At 36.8% G+C, this 17,892-nt stretch overlaps 1 protein-coding gene across 1 annotated transcript in view; it reads left to right on the forward strand.

The window, feature by feature from the left end:
- HELZ (helicase with zinc finger) overlaps nt 1–17,892 on the forward strand; it is a 138,480-nt gene that overhangs the window by 96,474 nt on the left and 24,114 nt on the right. Inside the window, exons 24-28 of the mRNA XM_004693451.2 lie at nt 2,510–2,714; nt 10,194–10,245; nt 11,228–11,418; nt 13,145–13,349; nt 15,919–15,998. Of these exons, the coding sequence (XP_004693508.1) occupies nt 2,510–2,714; nt 10,194–10,245; nt 11,228–11,418; nt 13,145–13,349; nt 15,919–15,998 (733 nt within the window). The remainder of the gene's footprint in view (nt 1–2,509; nt 2,715–10,193; nt 10,246–11,227; nt 11,419–13,144; nt 13,350–15,918; nt 15,999–17,892) is intronic.

Below are 17,892 nucleotides of genomic sequence, written 5' to 3' on the forward strand. Positions count from 1 at the left end.
TATAAATAAATTAAATCTTTAAAAAAAACGCATTATAAAGACACACTTGGGCCCTATAACTAACATTACTAAAAAAAGTGGTCAGCATAATAACTATTAGCATTGTGGGCAAGGGGCTGAGAATTGGCAAAATCTTTAAATAATCGTAATGGTGAATTCTTGTCGTCAGTCTGAGTGCAGTTGAAATTGCCAAGTAATCTTCCAGTTATATGCTCAGATATACATCATGACACCATGCACAGTGGCCTTTTATGTACTGGGGAATTCAAGGGCTGTGTGAAGTCTTTAAGGAAAAGGAAAGGAAGGAAAGGAGGACACCTTTTACTTCTAAAGCGTAAGAATACTTGAGTCAAAATACAAAAGTGAGAATAAAAGCCCTTTCACTCACACAGTCTAACAGCCACAATACTGTTAGTGTTCCACTTTTTACACCAGGAAACTGAGGCACAAAGAGAGCGAGTCACTTGCCTGCAGGCCTACAGCCCGAGTCGCCTGCGTGCGGGCGCCACAGGCCGAAGCGCGCTGGCTGGCTCAGCGTCCACGTGCTTGACTCTCGCTCTGCTCTTGGGGCAACCAGAAGGCAAATCAGGCTCCCCATGACAGTGTTAGGTTACCTGTGGCGTCACTTTCACCTGATTTAGTTAAGTGTTACTTCTGAGAATGTGCCTTTTAGCTTATTTTTTCGAGATCCCTGAGATCTTTAGACAAAGGCTTTCACCAAGCTCCCGGCTACTTCTGAGGTGTGAAGCTGCTTGAAGGTTTTGCTTTGCTCTGTTATTTCACCTCCTGTTCAGTGCAGTTGAAATCAGCAAGGGCCACCTGAGAAACAGGGTGTAGCATTCTGAAAGTAGCTTAAAATTAGACCGAGTTCTAGAATTTTGGCTATGCAAGCTGAAAATAGAAATATAAGAAATTGATATTCAAAGATGAGGTAGAGTAAAAGCTAATCCATTTTCTCCTTGTTTTGCTTTGTCTTGAAGTTCAACAGAAATATTAAATACTGCCCCATGAAACTAGTGTTTTATCAGTGAGAACCAAATATACTCCTTTTATCACAGCATGTATTAGAATTTGTTGATAAAAATGCTTACAGTTGAATCGTACAGGTTTTTTAATCATAAACATAGAAAGCTTATGGGTTTCACATTCCAAGAGTAGATGAAGGCTAATCTGTCATTGGATAGCTTGCCATGAGAGAAAACTTGATTCCTTTAGGACAAAAATGAAGGGCAGCTTTTCGTGTGCCTTTCTTAGCAACACATGTTTCCTGCAACCAAATGACCATCTTGTTGTCTTTATGTCTTATTGTGAGAAATACATATTTAATATTTTGTAGCATTTTTATTTTTTTCTATTGACAGAGATTGAATTTTTCCTTGACCCTTTTCTTAAACTCATCTTGAAAAAGCTTGAGAAGATAGTAGAAGGCATACCTAAGAGAAAAATAGTTGCAAAACAAATTGCAGTATTGTGAATATATTAAAAACCCAATTCCCATTCACATACTAACTTCTATAATATAAACCTTTTCATTTGTGCTTCTTGAAGCCATCTTCATTACCTGTTGTCCACCTGGACACAAGAATACCAACTTGGGAAGAAATCCAAAGTTATAAAACATATCTTTTATAGCATAATATTATTTGAACCTCATTAAAGATAGGTGTGCATATTTATAGTAGCCATTTAAAATGTAAAAACTTGATATATGTTGTGTGTTGTAATATGTATTTCATGTTTTTAATATTTGAGATCAGTTTTCAGATCTTTAGTACAAGTTTTGTATGTATTTTTCTAATTTAAGGTGTATTAATTTGGTTAGGAAATGAATAATGAACATGAAAACTAGCATTTCAACTTTCTATATTTTCCATAATCCTTTTAATTCTTTCAATTTAGTTAAATGTTAAAAATGTGTTTGTGACAAGTATCTGTTAAATGACGAAAAATTTAGGAGTAGCTAGTTATTTCTTAAAAACCTGTCTGAGGATTATCTACTCTGTGGCTCAGATTTATTTCCTGAGTTGACTTTTCTTAGTTACTAGCACTAAGGTACTTTGGTCCTATAATTCAAATTACTTAAATTAAATTTGTGTTTGCCAAAAATGCATAGGTGTGTATATGCATTTGTGTGTACATGTGTATATACACATGTGTATATGTGAGCACTACAGATACATAAAGTGGGTTCCCACCAGTGTTGAGATACTTATGTAGAGGATAAAAACCATTTATTTTAGATTAGTGTGCGTAGTTGAGCATTGATTTTGTTTGCTTTGTTTGCTTGCAGAGAGCATAATTGAGATATCTTATGACATTAGACATGAATCAAAACTTCTATAGCCTTGTAACCTGGAAGACATATTACCTTTGAAGTATTGTCACATGAATAGTGGGCCTACGGATTTTGGGGTGGAGAGAAAAAATTGAAATTATCTTTTAGTTGCTCATGTTTATTTCTGTGATCTCATCCACTGAAATTGTAATCTGATCTCATTTTTTGTTGTAGGAAATTTTGGGAGCGGTTTATTGCCTTGTGTCATGAAAATAATAGCCTACATGGGATCACTTTTGAACAGATCAAAGCTCAGCTCGAGGCTTTAGAACTAAAGAAGACCTATGTGTTGAATCCACTGGCACCTGAGTTTATCCCCCGGGCCCTGAGAGTGCAGCATTCAGGGAACACCAGCAAACTGCAGCAGTCTCCTCCCAAGGTAAAGCCTGCTAATGACATTGAAGAGGTTAAACAGCGCAGAAGTGTCAAAGGTTTATGGGGCTGCAAGTTACTTTAAGTGTTGGACGTGAAGGTTCCATGGGCGGCAAGCAGTTTCTGCCAGGAACTTGTCTAGCTTGGACATGTAAGTGAAAATGCAGCGTGACGTGCTTAATGTCATAGTCATCCTCAGGAAGTTTTCAAGCGCTTCCTTCCTTCTGCTGACCTTTGTGTATCTAACCGCTCTGTTCTCTCTGCTGTAAACTTGTTCTAGCAAGATGTGAAGAAAGCAAAGCAACTTAAAAGATGATCATGTTTATGAAAAGCGTGCTCCTATGGCATATTGTTTACACAGGATGCTTAGGTATATGGAAGGGGACATGCTCGTAGCTTGGTTTTTATGCAAATAACACTTCTTGTATGTAGAATAGTTCTCAATGTTGTTGATTATCATTCACCTGAAGTCGTATTTGACACAGTGACAAAATACTCAGTGGCTGACCTCTTTAAAATCACTTTAATTTTGACCTGTTTCTACTTGTGTGAGTAGCAGCTCAGTCCGAGGCTTGGAGATGGGAAAGTCAAGGCCACGTTACTTTTGAGCCACAGTTCTCTTGGGCAAGGCAAGCTGGTTTCTTTGCTGGAGTACCTGAAAAAAAAAAAAAAAAAAAGGTTGACTTAGTACCTAGAAAAGAAAGTTAGGAGAATGTTTTGTTTTGTTTTGTTTTTTACGTATTTGTGGTTATTAGCTTAATATTAAACTAACTGATAAAAATGAAGAGAGTGTGTCATTTCTGGGCTTCATTTTAAAGTTGTAAAACCTAACGTATAAGCAGTGGTTAATGGCTTACTATCTTGCAAGTCTTTTAGCTAAATTGGTATTAAGCTGAGGGAAGGACTTTTTGTTTTAATTTACTATTGTATATCCTGAGCTTAATAAAAATGAGCTTAATAAAAATGAGCTTAATGTACAGTAATGCTTAAGTGATTTACAATTACTAGGGGATTAAGCACATTGAGTCTAGATTTCTGCAACTTAAACAACTAATCATTTAATAATAATCAAATTAGCTGTCAAACAGATAAGTTTCTGCTCTATGCCAGGATTGTGGTACATGCTAGAGAAGCGTAGACAAAATGAACCCCCCAGTCTTCTTGTGGCAGACACTGGAGTGACAGTGGTCAGAAAAAGTAGGTAGATTCAGTTTCCACTGGAGAGCTCTTGTTTTCGTTCACTGACTAGATGGAAGAAGACAGTGCGAGATTGGAGAGACATGTCAAAAGCTACGATACCTGTATCTTTTACTGCTCTAGCCTTTGCTGAGAACAGCATCTGGCTTATAGGTGCATCCGCAGAATTTTTAGATGAATGAGCAGAGCTTAAGAAGGAATTTTATATAAAAAGCAGCAGGTATAGGATCTACAGGAAGCAGCACGAGCTTTAGGATGTGTGCTGAGCAGAGAGCACAGGCAGAGATTTTAAAAATAAGGACAGTTTATTTAAAATGTTGCAAAGCAAAGGGAGTATTAATTCATGTACTGTAGATGAAGGTACTTGGGAAGCCATGAAAACAAAGTATTTAATTGACTCTAAGCAAGAGCCTGCAGTTTGCTTTTGCTTTATTTATTTTCATTGTACACAGTTTTTCATTTCACACCTTATATTGAACTTAAATATTTTTTTCCCACTGTTCCTTCACCCTCCTCACCTTTCTTCCCACTCCCTCCCTCTTAAGTCTGGAAGCTTCATTTTGTTAGCATACAGTTGTTCTTGTAAGTTTTTTGCTTTGTCAAGTTGTCCACTATGCAAATGTCCAATATTTGTCGTTGGCAGTTACTTGCTTTGCTACACATAATTCCTCACTCCCTCCATTTTGCTGTAAATGACATTATGTCTTTCCTTATGGCTGAATGATACTCCCTGTGTGCTGTGTCTTCTAGACCCCTTCTCCACCATGCGCTCAGGTGAACACTGTAGAGCATGTCATCTTTAACTTCATGGTTTCAGGTTCTTGAGAGAGAGGCCTACAAGTGGGGTGGCTGGGTCCTGCAGTGTCCCCATTTGCCATTTTTAAGATAAATTCAGATTGCTTTCCAAAATGGCTGTTACCTCCCCGTCAGTGTTGTAGCAGGGTTCTTCTTTTCCCCTGTGCTGACCAGCGCTTGTTTGGGACCTTTTTATTATGTGCCATTCTATGGTAGCTCACTGTGGCTTTAGCCTGCATCTTCCTTGCTATAGGTGGTGAGGGACATTTTCCATGTCTGTTGGCCTTCTGGATTTCCTTGCTGGTGAATTGCTCTTATCTGCTGCCCGTTTATTAATGGTTTTTTTTAATTGCTCGTTCGTATAAGTTTTGTATGTATCTTGTATATTAACCTCTTGCTAGTTGTATAATGTGTGAAGATTTTCTCCTATTCAGTGGCATATCTGTTTTATCTTAGACTTCTTTTGCTATGTAAAAGCTTTTTGATTTGAGGCAATCGCAGTTGTTTGCTTTTACTTGTATTTCTCTTGCTATAATAGTCAAGTCTCCAAAAACATCTATTTCATGAAACATGGCACTGATGTTTTCTGCTACTTTTTATTGTTGCAGTTGTCTAAGTCTTGAACACTGAGCTTATTTTTGTGTACATAGTCAGTGTGATCCAGCTTCATCAGTGGCCTTGCCTTTCCCCCACATCCTTTGTTGAAGAGATTCCCCTCCCCCCAGGATGGTCGTGGCTCCTTTATCACCCACACGCACTTACTCTGGGCTTTTGGCTCTGTTCTGTTGATTTGTCTCTGGACTTCTTGGTTTCTGTTGATTCCTATGTCTATTTTTATGCCAATACCATATTAACTACTGCTGTTTTATAGTGTAGTTTAAACTCAGGTAGCTTTGTGCCTCCATTTTTCTCTTTTTCCTTAGGAGTGCTTTTGCTATTTGAGGCCTTTTATGGTTTCATATAAATTTTAATTTGTTCCTTTAATTTCTTTGAAGCAATCAATTGGTATTTTGATGGATTTAAGCTGAATTTATGTACCATTTTAGGTGGAATAGTCTTTGACTATATTGATTATCTCCACCCATGAGCATGGAAAGTCTCCAAACCCGATAGCCTGATCTAAATACATTAATAACATTTTACAGTTTTGTGTAAGTCCTTTACCTTTTTGCTTAGAGATTGTGAATGGAATTGTTTTCTTAATTTCTTTTTCTTTTTTAAGAGTTATTTATTTATTCATACAGAACTGGAGTACAGCCAGAGGTGCAGGGGTGGTGAGAAGATTCACCAGAGACAGTAGGAAGCAGAACAGGCTGACTGACAAAGTACACTGCTGAGGGGAGCAGCGGGTGGGTCAGGAGAGGTCTGCCACGCCATGTGGAGCCTCTAGGATCCTCTGGGGTTGGGGATCGAATTTGCACTGAAGTGGCTGCTGCTAGCTTGCAGTGCTGCATCCTAACCCGTTGCGCCACCAGGGAGGACCCTTCTTTTTCTTCTTATTCAGATTTTTGTCTGTTGATTTTTGTATCTGTCACTTTACTGTTTTCATTTATTGTTTCTAATAGCTTCTGATTGGAGTCTTTAAGATTTTCCATAAAAGTGTCATTTACGAATAACCATTATTCCACTTTTCCTTTTCCAGTATGGATTACTTTTATTTCCCGGTCTGATTGCACTATCTAAAACCGCTAATACTAAATTAAAAAGGAGTGGCTACAGTCGGTATCGTGTCTTCTTCCTCGTCATAAAGGGAAAGCTCTCAAATTTTCACCTTTAAGTATTATATTGACTTGTAGGTTCGTGATATATGACCTTTATTATGTTGAGGTAGATTCCTTCCACTTCTGTCTTGTTTAGTGTTTTTATCATAAATGAGTGCTGAGAGGCCTCGCTGGTGGTACAGAGGTTAAAGTCTCAGTGCTCTCAAGCAATTGCTGGCCACCAGCCTCTGCAGTACTAGTTCGAGCTGACCCACATGGCACAGCAGATCTCTCCTGTCTCCCCACTGCTCCCTTAGCAGTGTGTTTCAGTAGGTCTTCCTGTTCTGCTCTCCACTCTATCTGTTTAATCTTCTTACCCCCACCCCACACCTCTAGCCTATACTCCAGTTCTTATATGCATAAATAAATAGAATAAATCTTGAAAAAGAACAAATAGGGTTCTAACTCTTATCAAATGCTCTCCTAGCATTTATTGATATGTTTTTTTATCTTTTGTGAATATGTTACATTGATTTATTTTCACATATTAAATCATCATTGGTTCTCTGTGATAAATCCCTCTTGGATTATGATGCGTAATTCTTATACTATCTTATTGAATTCTATATGCTACTATTTCTTTTTAATGGTGAAAAAAATTGCATTTAGAATTAACTAGCTGGACCCTCAGTTTAGATGATCCCAGTTTGTTGGCAGCATCCAAAGCATCTTAGTCAAGCTTAGTCTACTTACAGGAGAACGTATGCCTCAGGTCTGATTCAGAGTCACAGAGCCTCTTCCCAGGCTGTTTGATCTGGCGCTTATTGGCCTTGACCTCTACAATGAACTCAAGTGTGTTACTGTCTTCTCTCTCTTCTGTGGCTCACTTCAACTTGATAATGGCATTGTGGTCAAGTTTATTTCTCTTGGGGAACTTTTGTGAGCCTATTTGGGTTGCCATTGGAGCTGCCTAGTGTTTTAGGTGACCAGAGGCTGGCAGCCTGTGAGTAGACCCATTAGCACGGCCTTAGAGGCTTCTAGCTTTTGCTTTCACTTCAGCTTCAGGAAGCACAGAGCCTTCTTCTTTTCTTTGGATGCACTTTTTTGTGGGGGGAGAAAACTACTTGCTAGTATTTTGTTGAAGATTGTTGAGCAAGATGGGCATAATTTTTTTTAAATGTTTGATGGAGCTTGTTTATATAGCCATGCAGCCCTGGGCTTTTGTTTTAGGGGAGACTTTTGATTGCTACTTCAATTTCATAATTGTGATCAGTATATTAAACTTGTGTTTTTTCCCTGTTTAAATTTGGTAAAGTATGTTATTTTTGGAATTTGTCCTTTTCTTCAAGAGTATTAAATTTATTGTTTGGTTCATAGTTTGGATGTCATTTATATTTATTAACTTTCATTTGTATTATTAATGTTTTCTCTGTTTTATATAGAACACGTTCATTTATTGCTCTACAGTTATATGCTAAGTAAAATATACTACAGGACTTTTTCCTATTTTGAACTGTGTAGAGTGCTAATTTATATTTGTAGATTTGCTTCTATTTTTTTTCCTCATGATTGGTCCTAGGTTGCTTTTTAATTTAGTATATACCACATTGTACCCAGAGTGCTAATGTGTGTTGTGTGGTAATCATTTCACAGTAAATGATTATCCTGGATTGTGGTTACAATCTGTATTATTTTTCTACGATGACTGTTTGCTGCACCAAATGAGCACAAACTTAGAGAGTTGAAAGCAACCCAAATTTGTTACATCACATGTCTTTGGGTCCTATGATCAGGATGCCTTGGTTGGTTTACTAACTCCAGATTACATGAGATCAGGATCAAGGTGTTGGCTGATGGCTTTTACTGGGGGCTCTGGGAAGAATCTGTGGTAAGCACAGGTCTGCTCATGGCTGCCTCATGGCTGTAACACTGTTTCCTTGCTGGATGTCAGCTGAGAGCCCAGACTGGAGCTTCTGGAGCTTTCTCTTCAGTTCTTGCATGCAAACCCTACGCCTCTGAGCCTTCTGTGGTGTATTGAATCCTTTCTCCCTGGAGTCTCTTTTTGGACCACGTCTCTCATGGTAGACTCTGACTCCTGCTGGAGAGCTGCCTCTGCTTGTAGGGCTCATGTAGTTAGATTGCCTCTGCCCAGGGAATCCAGGATATTTCCTTATTTTAAGTGAAACATTAGATCTGCAGATGTCTTTTGCCACAGTCATAGGTTCCAGAGATACGGGTGTGGGCGTCTTTGGGGACCACTCTGCCTGCCCGCTCTGATTGTATCACTTTTTTCAGCATGCTACACAATTGCCCCTGACTGATGGGTTGCTAAGAAATCTTGTGGTTTGTTACCATTTGGAACTATGTCATTTTCTGTCCATGTCACTCACTCTGTGACACTCTGTGTTACTGCAGCACCCCCCTCGCCACCCCCCCCCCATTTTTGTTATACTCCTAACTGGATCTGCTTCTTATCTTTCCACCTACTTCTGCCATCTGTCATTTTCTCCTTTCCATCTTTTTTCAGCTCTGCTTTTCTTATCATTTCTCTGTTCCTCAGAAGTTTGTGTGTGTTATAGCCAATAGCAATCACTGTGAACATTCTCTTCTGGTTAATGGACCAAGCGTGATTTTATTTTGACCATTTTGTTCTGATATTTTTTGAGTTAGAGCTTAGCTACCCTTGCTCACATATCACTATGTGACCATACAGCTTTGATGTTTGAAGCTGAATATTTAATGTTGATGACAGTTAGGTGGGAGCTATTTCAGGCACCTCTATACTTTCACTTTGGTCAAGAATGAATTTCTCTCCCTGTTATAGCTAGGATCTGCCCTGTAGTTTTCAGGTGTAATGTGCACGTAACAGAAGAGAGTATGTTAGTACTTGTTAGTACTAGTACTGTGTTGTACGATGGCCATGTGGATTGCATTCAGCCAGTGGGAAGGTAAATTTCTCTACAGTGAAGAAATTAAGAGCCATTGTCTCTTCAAGTATTGTTTCAGCCTAAATGTCACCATTTTTAATAGTGGGCAAATCTTTCGATGAATCTGCCCATGCTTAGTTAATAAATCTTCCATTGATAGACACTTAGGGGGCTCACTTTGTCACATGTGTGAACTATTCTGGAATGAATACTTGCACCCAAATCCACTATTATTTCATTTGGGAAAAATCCTGAAGGTACAATTACTGAGTTATAAGATATATATATGTTTTTTATGCTTTTGATATATATTGCCAAATAATTTTCTAGAAAATATATACATTCTCTTAACCAAATGATGACAGTGTCTTTTTTCCTTTTCCATCAGTAAATTTTACTTTGTAAGATGCCATGACTCATATTCAAAATATCATAAATCCCAAACCATGTTTCCATTTGTGTAATTGTCTTAAAGGGTCTTATTTTAAACATTGAAGACTGATTTCTTTTTCCTTTTACATTTTGTCATTTAGTTCATGGGAAATTTATAAATAATACAAGGAGCAGAATTTAGCTTTCAATCATTTGATTGCAGTTTTTTTTTTATAAAATTCTTTAAAAAAATTTGTAGATATACTGAATTTGAAGCTGAGAAAAGTTGAGACCTATGAGAAAACTTGAAGCCTAGCACCTTGACCTAATGTTTAAAAAGAATGTTCTCTCAAAACAGTCTAATGATTACTACAGATTCAGTCTTCAGACTTTAATTTATTATTACTATACGTATTTGATTTGTATAGGATTAGAAGATGGTTATTGCTGTCTAATATTAAACATGTTTAAATTATACATTTTTTCTCTATAAAGGGGAAGAGTCTCCATCATACCCAGAATGATCATTTCCAGAATGATGGACTAGGTAAGTAGAAAAATTAGCCATATAAAAGTTTGGTTTTATGATTCAAGAGATTTACTTCAAGAATTTTATTTATTTTTAAAGATTTATTTATGTATGCATACAAAACTTGGGTATAGGCCAGAGGTGCAGGGCAATGAGAGGATTCACCAGAGACAGAGTGGGGAGCAGAACAGGCAGATGGACAAAATGTACTGCCGAGGGGAGTAGCGGGCAGGTCAGGAGAGGTCTGCCGCGCCATGCGGGTCACCTCCGGGGTGGGCATCAAACTTGTGCTGAAGTAGCTTTGGACAGTTTTGTAGTTCTGTGCTGTTGCTTTTAACCTGTTGTGCCACCAGGGAGGGCCCTTACTTCAAATTTCATCATTTAGAAGAGGAGGGTGGTGGAAGTGACACACACAGCCACACTGGAACTCTTCTAACTCTATTATTCCACACACTGGTCTTATAAATATGTTGATATATCACTTCTCTGAAGCTCATTTTATAGGTACCAAGGGGAAAGGAGTTTTGGGGGCAAACATAATTTTGCCCTCCAGGTGTTGGGTCATTTCGACTTCAGTGATTTATATTTATGATTTAAAATAATAATTGCTTAACTTCATTTGTGTGTGATCACAAGTCAAAAATATAGTAGTTGTACTCTTGTATTCTTGGACTCTTGTAGCTTTACAAGAGTAACACTGAGAGTGTTATGTGCGCATGTGATTTTCTCTCTCGAAGCTACATTTTCAGCTCCCTGAAAGATTTAAAATTCTGCTGGGTTATAAAAAGGATCCTTTGTATATATCACGCTAATTTTAGGGGAGCACTAAAATTGTTTGTTTGTTTTCATATGCTTTACTCTTCCACATACATTTCTTTGATGATAAGATCTCTCGTGACAAGCCTGGGAAGTAGATTTGGCTGTTGTATGATTTAAAGCATTTTTGTCCTGAGGAATATGTACATCTGTTGAGTGCATCCTTTGTCTGTTTATTTTTCAGTTCAGCCCAATCCTTCTGTACTTATTGGCAATCCTATTAGAGCTTATACGCCTCCACCTCCTCTGGGACCTCACCCAAATTTGGGAAAATCTCCAAGCCCTGTTCAAAGAATAGATCCTCACACTGGGACAAGTATTCTTTATGTACCTGCTGTCTATGGAGGGAATGTAGTTATGTCGGTGCCTTTACCTGTAAGTGGATGTTTGAAATCACTTCCTGTTAATTAAAGTAGGTGCCAGTAAATTTGTGCTATCCCAAAATGTGTTATTAGTACCTCTTTTTGCAAAAAATACTTTAGTCCCTATTATCTCCTTTTTAAGCAACTCTTTAACTTTTGAAATTTGAAATGACCAAAGAAATGTAATGTTATTTGCTTATAATTTGTTACTGCATTGCCAGTAACTGAAGATTACTGACAATCCAATCTGTAAATTGGATGTTTTGATTTATAAGGCTTTGTATTCTCTAAGATGGTTTGATTGGAAAAAACTAGGTAAATGTTAAAAGTTAACAGAGCTAGTAAATGGGTCTCTTGTTTTTAGAAAGGTGATGTCTTTATTTTATCTTTTGCCTTTTGTTCATGTATAACTCACTAGTTCTTCCTAAGAAATACAGATCTTAAAAATATATAAAATATTAAAAATACATACATACGTACATATATATTGTTTTTGTCTGGAAAAACAAGAAATACACTTCTTTAGAGGGGACAGAGAGGCTTGGATTTGTCTAGCTCCTTTGCATCTAAATTTATCTGAGAAATTCTATACCTTATGGAATCTTACTGGTACTTAAAAACACCATTAAATCCTTTCTCAGATGTATATTTTATAGGACTGCCATCTTGTCTAAAGTCTATCTTATTTCCTTTGATGATATACTAGTATTTCTGAATTCAGAAATTTTAGCTTAGGTAATAGTTCTTTCATTTAGGGTAAGTATTAAATTTCAGGCAGAGATGATCATTACTTGAAAGGAGCTTTGACACCTAGGTGTTCCTATACCTCCAAATGGAAAAATGACTCGAAGCAAACATTTCTATGCTATATTGGTCATAATAATTCATAATCACAGCAACCCTTGAGAATAACTGTCAGTAAGAAGTATATAATTCTTGTCCACTCCCATAGACTTTCAATTTTAGCTGAGTTATTTCTTCCCAGATAGCCTGGCAACATTATACATCATCTGCTTTAAATAGTAAGTCTCTTAGGATTTGTATTTCATTTTACTAGGTCAAAGAGGCTTGTATTATATTTAACAGTTGTATTTTAATAAAATAATGACACTAGCCTAGATGTCAGTAGATTTATTCCTTTTATGTTACTATGCAGAAATTTTATATTAAATATACCTAAACAAATTTTCTGTGGTATATGGGAAGAGTTGAATTTGCCAAAAGACATTACTTAAAATAATTTTGAATTTTGCTTATAATGGTTATATATATAAAGTTGGAATATCAAGTTTTTTGGTTGAAATTCCATAGGCAACATTCTTCCTTAATTTTTTCCCTCTGTTTTCTTGTTCTATTAACTATGCAGTTTTTATTTTAGAAGACAATTTCCATGGTAATCTGTGATGTGTATATAGTCATCTCGAGGGTACATGATTCAAGACTATAAAGTGTTTAATGCTTCAAGGAATAATTACCAATTTTAAGTCTTCAATTTCTTTGTAATCTGAAAAATGATCATCTTTCACGTATGCACTAAAGATTCAGGGAGCTATTTTTTTTTTTTTTGCTAGTGAAGACATAGCAGTAAATCTTCCAATTATTACTATTAGCCTCAACTTTGAAGTTAATTATTTTGGCAAAATTAACATCTGCCTGTTGAGTTTGCTTTTTCTAATCTACAGCACTACTCCTTCCAAAATGTACTTAGTGCAATTATTTTATTTCTTGTGATGACCTAGGTACCATGGACAGGATACCAGGGTAGGTTTGCAGTTGATCCTCGAATAATCACACACCAGGCAGCGATGGCGTACAATATGAACCTCCTGCAGACCCACGGGCGGGGCTCTCCTATACCTTACGGCCTTGGGCATCACCCGCCTGTCAGCATAGGGCAGCCGCAAAACCAACACCAGGAGAAGGAGCAGCATGAACAAAGAAATGGTGAGTTGCTCTGCTGCTCATTTTCCTAAATTGGTGATACACCAAGTGTGTCCGCCTGAGGCTTTCCTTTAACAGCTTGGTTATTAACCTGTTACAGATTTTAGATTCCTTTGATGCATCCTCCCTCCATAAGATACAAATATGTGTACAGAATATTTCCATGTAACCTATCACTTAAGATTGGTATCAGTTTCCATTGAGACAGAATCCTCTCCCTTTGAAGCGTTTCGTTGATCCAAAACGTTTGGTGGCATTCTACACATGAATGCTACTGTGGTGATAGTTGACTTAAAAGTAATTTCTTAGGCAAATAATAACTTATGGTCTACTGGAATTATAAATATGAAAAAACTACTCACTCTATTTTTAAAAATCATCTTCATTGGGTCTAATTTTATGCACAAAGATTCCCGTTTTTAGATGTAGAGTTTGAAGTATTTTGACAAATGTGTAGTTGTTAAGCAACACCAGCGTCAAGATAACAGGCTGCTTCTGTTACCTCAGAAAGTTCCCTCACACCCCTCAGCATTCAGTCTCCTCCTGCCCCAGCCCCAGGCAGCCTGACTTGTGTCCCGTGTCCCTGTGCTTTTAACTGTACCCAGCTATGTATCTGGACACAATACATTGTGGTAAGAAAATAATATGACTTTTTCTTCTTAGTTGAGTGTAACAGTTTATCTTTTACTGGGGTTTTTAGACCACTTATACTTAATGTAATTATTTATATAGTTAGGTTTGATTTTACTATCTTGCTATCTGTGTTAGATTTGTCCAGTCTGTCTTTTTAGTTCCCGTTTTCTTTATTCTGACTTCTTTTGCATTAGTTGAGTATATTTTGTGTTGCTATTTTTTCTTAGCTCTTACTTTGGATTTTGCTTAAGATGTATATTAGACACTTTAACTTATCACAGTCTACTTTCCAATTTATACTTCACTTTATGTGTAGTGATGTAATCTTAACAATATTTTAATTTTTTCCTCTCTTAACTTTATGACTCATTTCAAGCATTTTACTCATATATGTTGTAGACCCCCCCAAACTGTTTTATTTTTTAAACAGTTAAGTTTATTTTTAAGGACTTTTAAATAATAAGAAAAATAATATTTATCTGTCCATATAGTTAAGTTTTCTGGTAATTATTATTTCTTTCATTATAGCCATGTTTCCATCTGATAACTTTTTCTTTTACCTGAAGGATTTAATTTTCTTAGTGGTACAATCTGCTGGTGATGAATTCTTTCAGCATTTTTATGTCAAAAAAAGTCTTTGTAAACCTTTATAATTGAAAGATATTTTTTCATTGTATAGAATTCTTGCTTGACAGTTTATAATCTTTCAGTACTTTAATGATGCTGTACTATTTCCTTGCTTGCACTGTTTCTAGTGAGAAACCTGATACTATCCTTATCTTTTTTTTTCTTTGTTTCCATAAGTAGTATGTTCACTTTTCGTAAAAGTTCTAGAAATTTGATTATGATGTCTCTTGGTATAGATTTCTGCATGCTTTGTGTATTTGTGGTTTGTTGAGCTTTCTGGATCTGTGGTTTAGTGTTCATTAAGCATCAAGTTTGGGAATTTTTACTCTTTATTTCTTCAGATAACAAATATTCTTTCGGTCTCATCATCTCCATCTACACACATACTAGGTTGTGTACAGTTTTCCCACAGTTCACACTTTCTCTTTTCAAGTTTAAAAATCTCTTTGTAACTCATCTTGTGTTGTTTCTGTTGCCATGCCTTTACTAAATTCATGGTATACTTCTCATCGCAGACATTTTAGTTTTCTTTTCTTGAAGTTTAGTATTGAGGCTATTCTAGCATGAGATAAGTCATTTGGTAAGTTCCACAAAGATTCTAAGAGAATCTTTGACTCTTTCTGAGATGAATCCAAATCAAGGATTTTTTTCAAGGAACTTTAAGTATCTGGCTGTTAACTGTGATAGATTAAAAGCCTATCATATTTGTAAAATGGCATTATATAAGTCTTGCAGTTGTGGGGTTTTTTTAAACCTTCATTTTGCTTTCTCTACTGTTTATTATCCACTTATTTATTACTACATCTGTTATTTTTTAAAAGTATAACATCATTTCTTTTAGAGTACCTTATTTTTCAGTTTAGATTCCTTTACTTAATTGGATTGATACTTTATATGAATTTTTGCTTACTTGTATTTGTAATGACCAAAGACTCAAGTATTTATTTATGAATTGGCAAGAATGCCAAGGTTTATTGTTTTTTGGTTTTTTTTTTTTTAATCTTTAGTTTAAAACAAATGAAATTAAATTCCTGAGAATTGGGTAGTTATCTTTGGGACTGTTTAATGTTTTAAGTTTATTTGCCTTTTAAGCTTTGCTTGTTTTAATGAGTTTTGCTTCATTTATGAATTTTCTTTCTCAGGGAGAAATTGTAGTTCTTAAAATTTAAGAACAAAACCCACACAGACATATAAAATGATAGTACTGAGTGGTAAATGTTTAAAATATTCTGCTTTGTGTAATGTTGTATCGTTATTGGAAATGTAGCATCTACTGAAGACACTTTATAAGAATTTTAAAATATTTTCTTAGGTAAGAGTGAAGCAAGTAACCCTGGACCTGAAATTAATAAGATTCGGACGCCAGAGAAAAAGCCTGTAGAATCCAAACAGGTATGCTGCTTTTGTTTAATGAGCGCATTTTCTAGAGGGTTTAGTCTAATGGACAGCCTTAGAATCTTGATGTTTTAAAGACAAATTTATGCCTTTTTATGTGTATCTCTTATGTTCATTGTATCACAAGAATGTGGTAGTCATGCTGTCCTCTCTCCCTGCACTTTTTCTTTGGCTACATTATTTCATTTATCAGTAATATTTCTCAAGTTGTGTTATTCAGGGTTAGACTTAAATGAAGAGGCTTTCTCTGATAAAGTAGTAGATGAAGACACAGTGACAGATGTGTCACTGAAAATTTTCTCAAAATGAAGAGAGCTGTTTTAGAGAAGGAAGGAGAATTAACTGCCTTAGCGGAAGGCAGACTTTCTTAAGTCCTTCATCTGTTCTCTCTTAACCCCTCTGTCCATTTGTCTACTTCCTGTGTCTGTGCTTGCAAGTCACTTGGAGAAAATGAAATTATGGTTGAATTAGTGCCACTAGAAAGTCATTTTTTTTAATCTGAGGGAACCAGGGATTTCTTTTACATGTACCTGATTCTCTTTGCTCAGTTTTCTGAGCAGTTCTTCTCATCCTAATTCCCTTCTGCCTTCGGTTAACCTATGAGCAGGAGGTGACGTCACGTTGCCTTAAGTTACATTATCAGGATTTCACCCTGTTAATTTAAAAGCTTAGTCTCATTGTTTCTTCTGTATCCTTTGAACATCCTTCCTTCCTTATCACCAATCTAAGAGTTCCCAGGAAGACTCGCCACTCCTCTTCCTGTCACCTTACACATTGCTTTTGTTCCTCATTTATCCATTGGTGCTTTCCAGCCTGTCAATCAGTTGCGGATTGGGTGTTTTTTAAGGAGACACTTTCTTTGACCTTAAACTCTTAGCCATGGCCTACTTTCTTCTTTTTGTCTCTTCCTGTGTAAGAGACCCATGCATTCTGGTATTTGGCCTCCACATTTCACTGAAACTGTTGCACTCCCAGTGGTCAAATGTTATGAACACACTTTAATCAGTCTTATTTAACTTTTCTCTGGTACTTTGCCCTTTATACATGTTTCTTTGACATATATTTATACTTTTCACAACTCTTTCTAACACTGTCTTTTTTATAAGTTCCTGTCTACCCCATTTCCATCTGTCCCCAATTGTTGAGTTGAGGTTTTTCTCTTCTCTTTGTATTCTCTGCTTTCCTACAGTTAAACTAGCCCAACCCCATGATTTTAAAATGCCCACTCTATGATAATGACTTCCATATCTGTGTCTCCGTCATCAGCTTTGCTTTAAGCAGCTGTTCTCTATATTCAGTTACTAATGTCCTAGAAGGCCCTTTGGTTTAATTCTACAACTGGGTGGATTCAGTACCCAATGGAGTAGCAGCCGTGTGAGTGAAGCAGCCAGGGAGAGCCTCCTGGGGTGTTTCAATGAAATTAGGAGCCCTATGTCATTTTGAAGGGGTTCAGAGAGACAGACACATGTTAGGATGGTATAACAGTAGTATCAGCAGTAGTTGTAGCCAGAGGCAAAACTGATGGCAAGAGTCTTAGGCACAAGCCAATTAAAGCTAAGATAACTAAATGTCTCTCATACCCTTGTTTTTAAATTCCTGTTAAGATCCTTCTGCTAGGGAAATAGGCAACCTGATAGACATGTTTCATTTTCTTGCCTGCCCTGATCCTTTGTCCTGGGACCTGCAGGTGGAAATGTGGCTGAGGGGTGGGGGGGAGCAGCAGGGAGGGGTCGTGGGGAGGAATTCCTGCTCTTTGATTCGCCGCCTCAGTATGAAGAGGCTGTTACAGAGGATAATCAAATTCTGATAATAATAGACTCAGATTTCTGCAGATCATATTCTGTCCCTTTCCCTGGGTAGCCCATTGCAGTGTTGTAGATCTAAATTTCAC

Source organism: Condylura cristata, unplaced genomic scaffold, assembly GCF_000260355.1.
Source record: "Condylura cristata isolate star-nosed mole 26May11 unplaced genomic scaffold, ConCri1.0 scaffold00038, whole genome shotgun sequence".
Classification (NCBI taxonomy): Eukaryota; Metazoa; Chordata; class Mammalia; order Eulipotyphla; family Talpidae; genus Condylura; species Condylura cristata.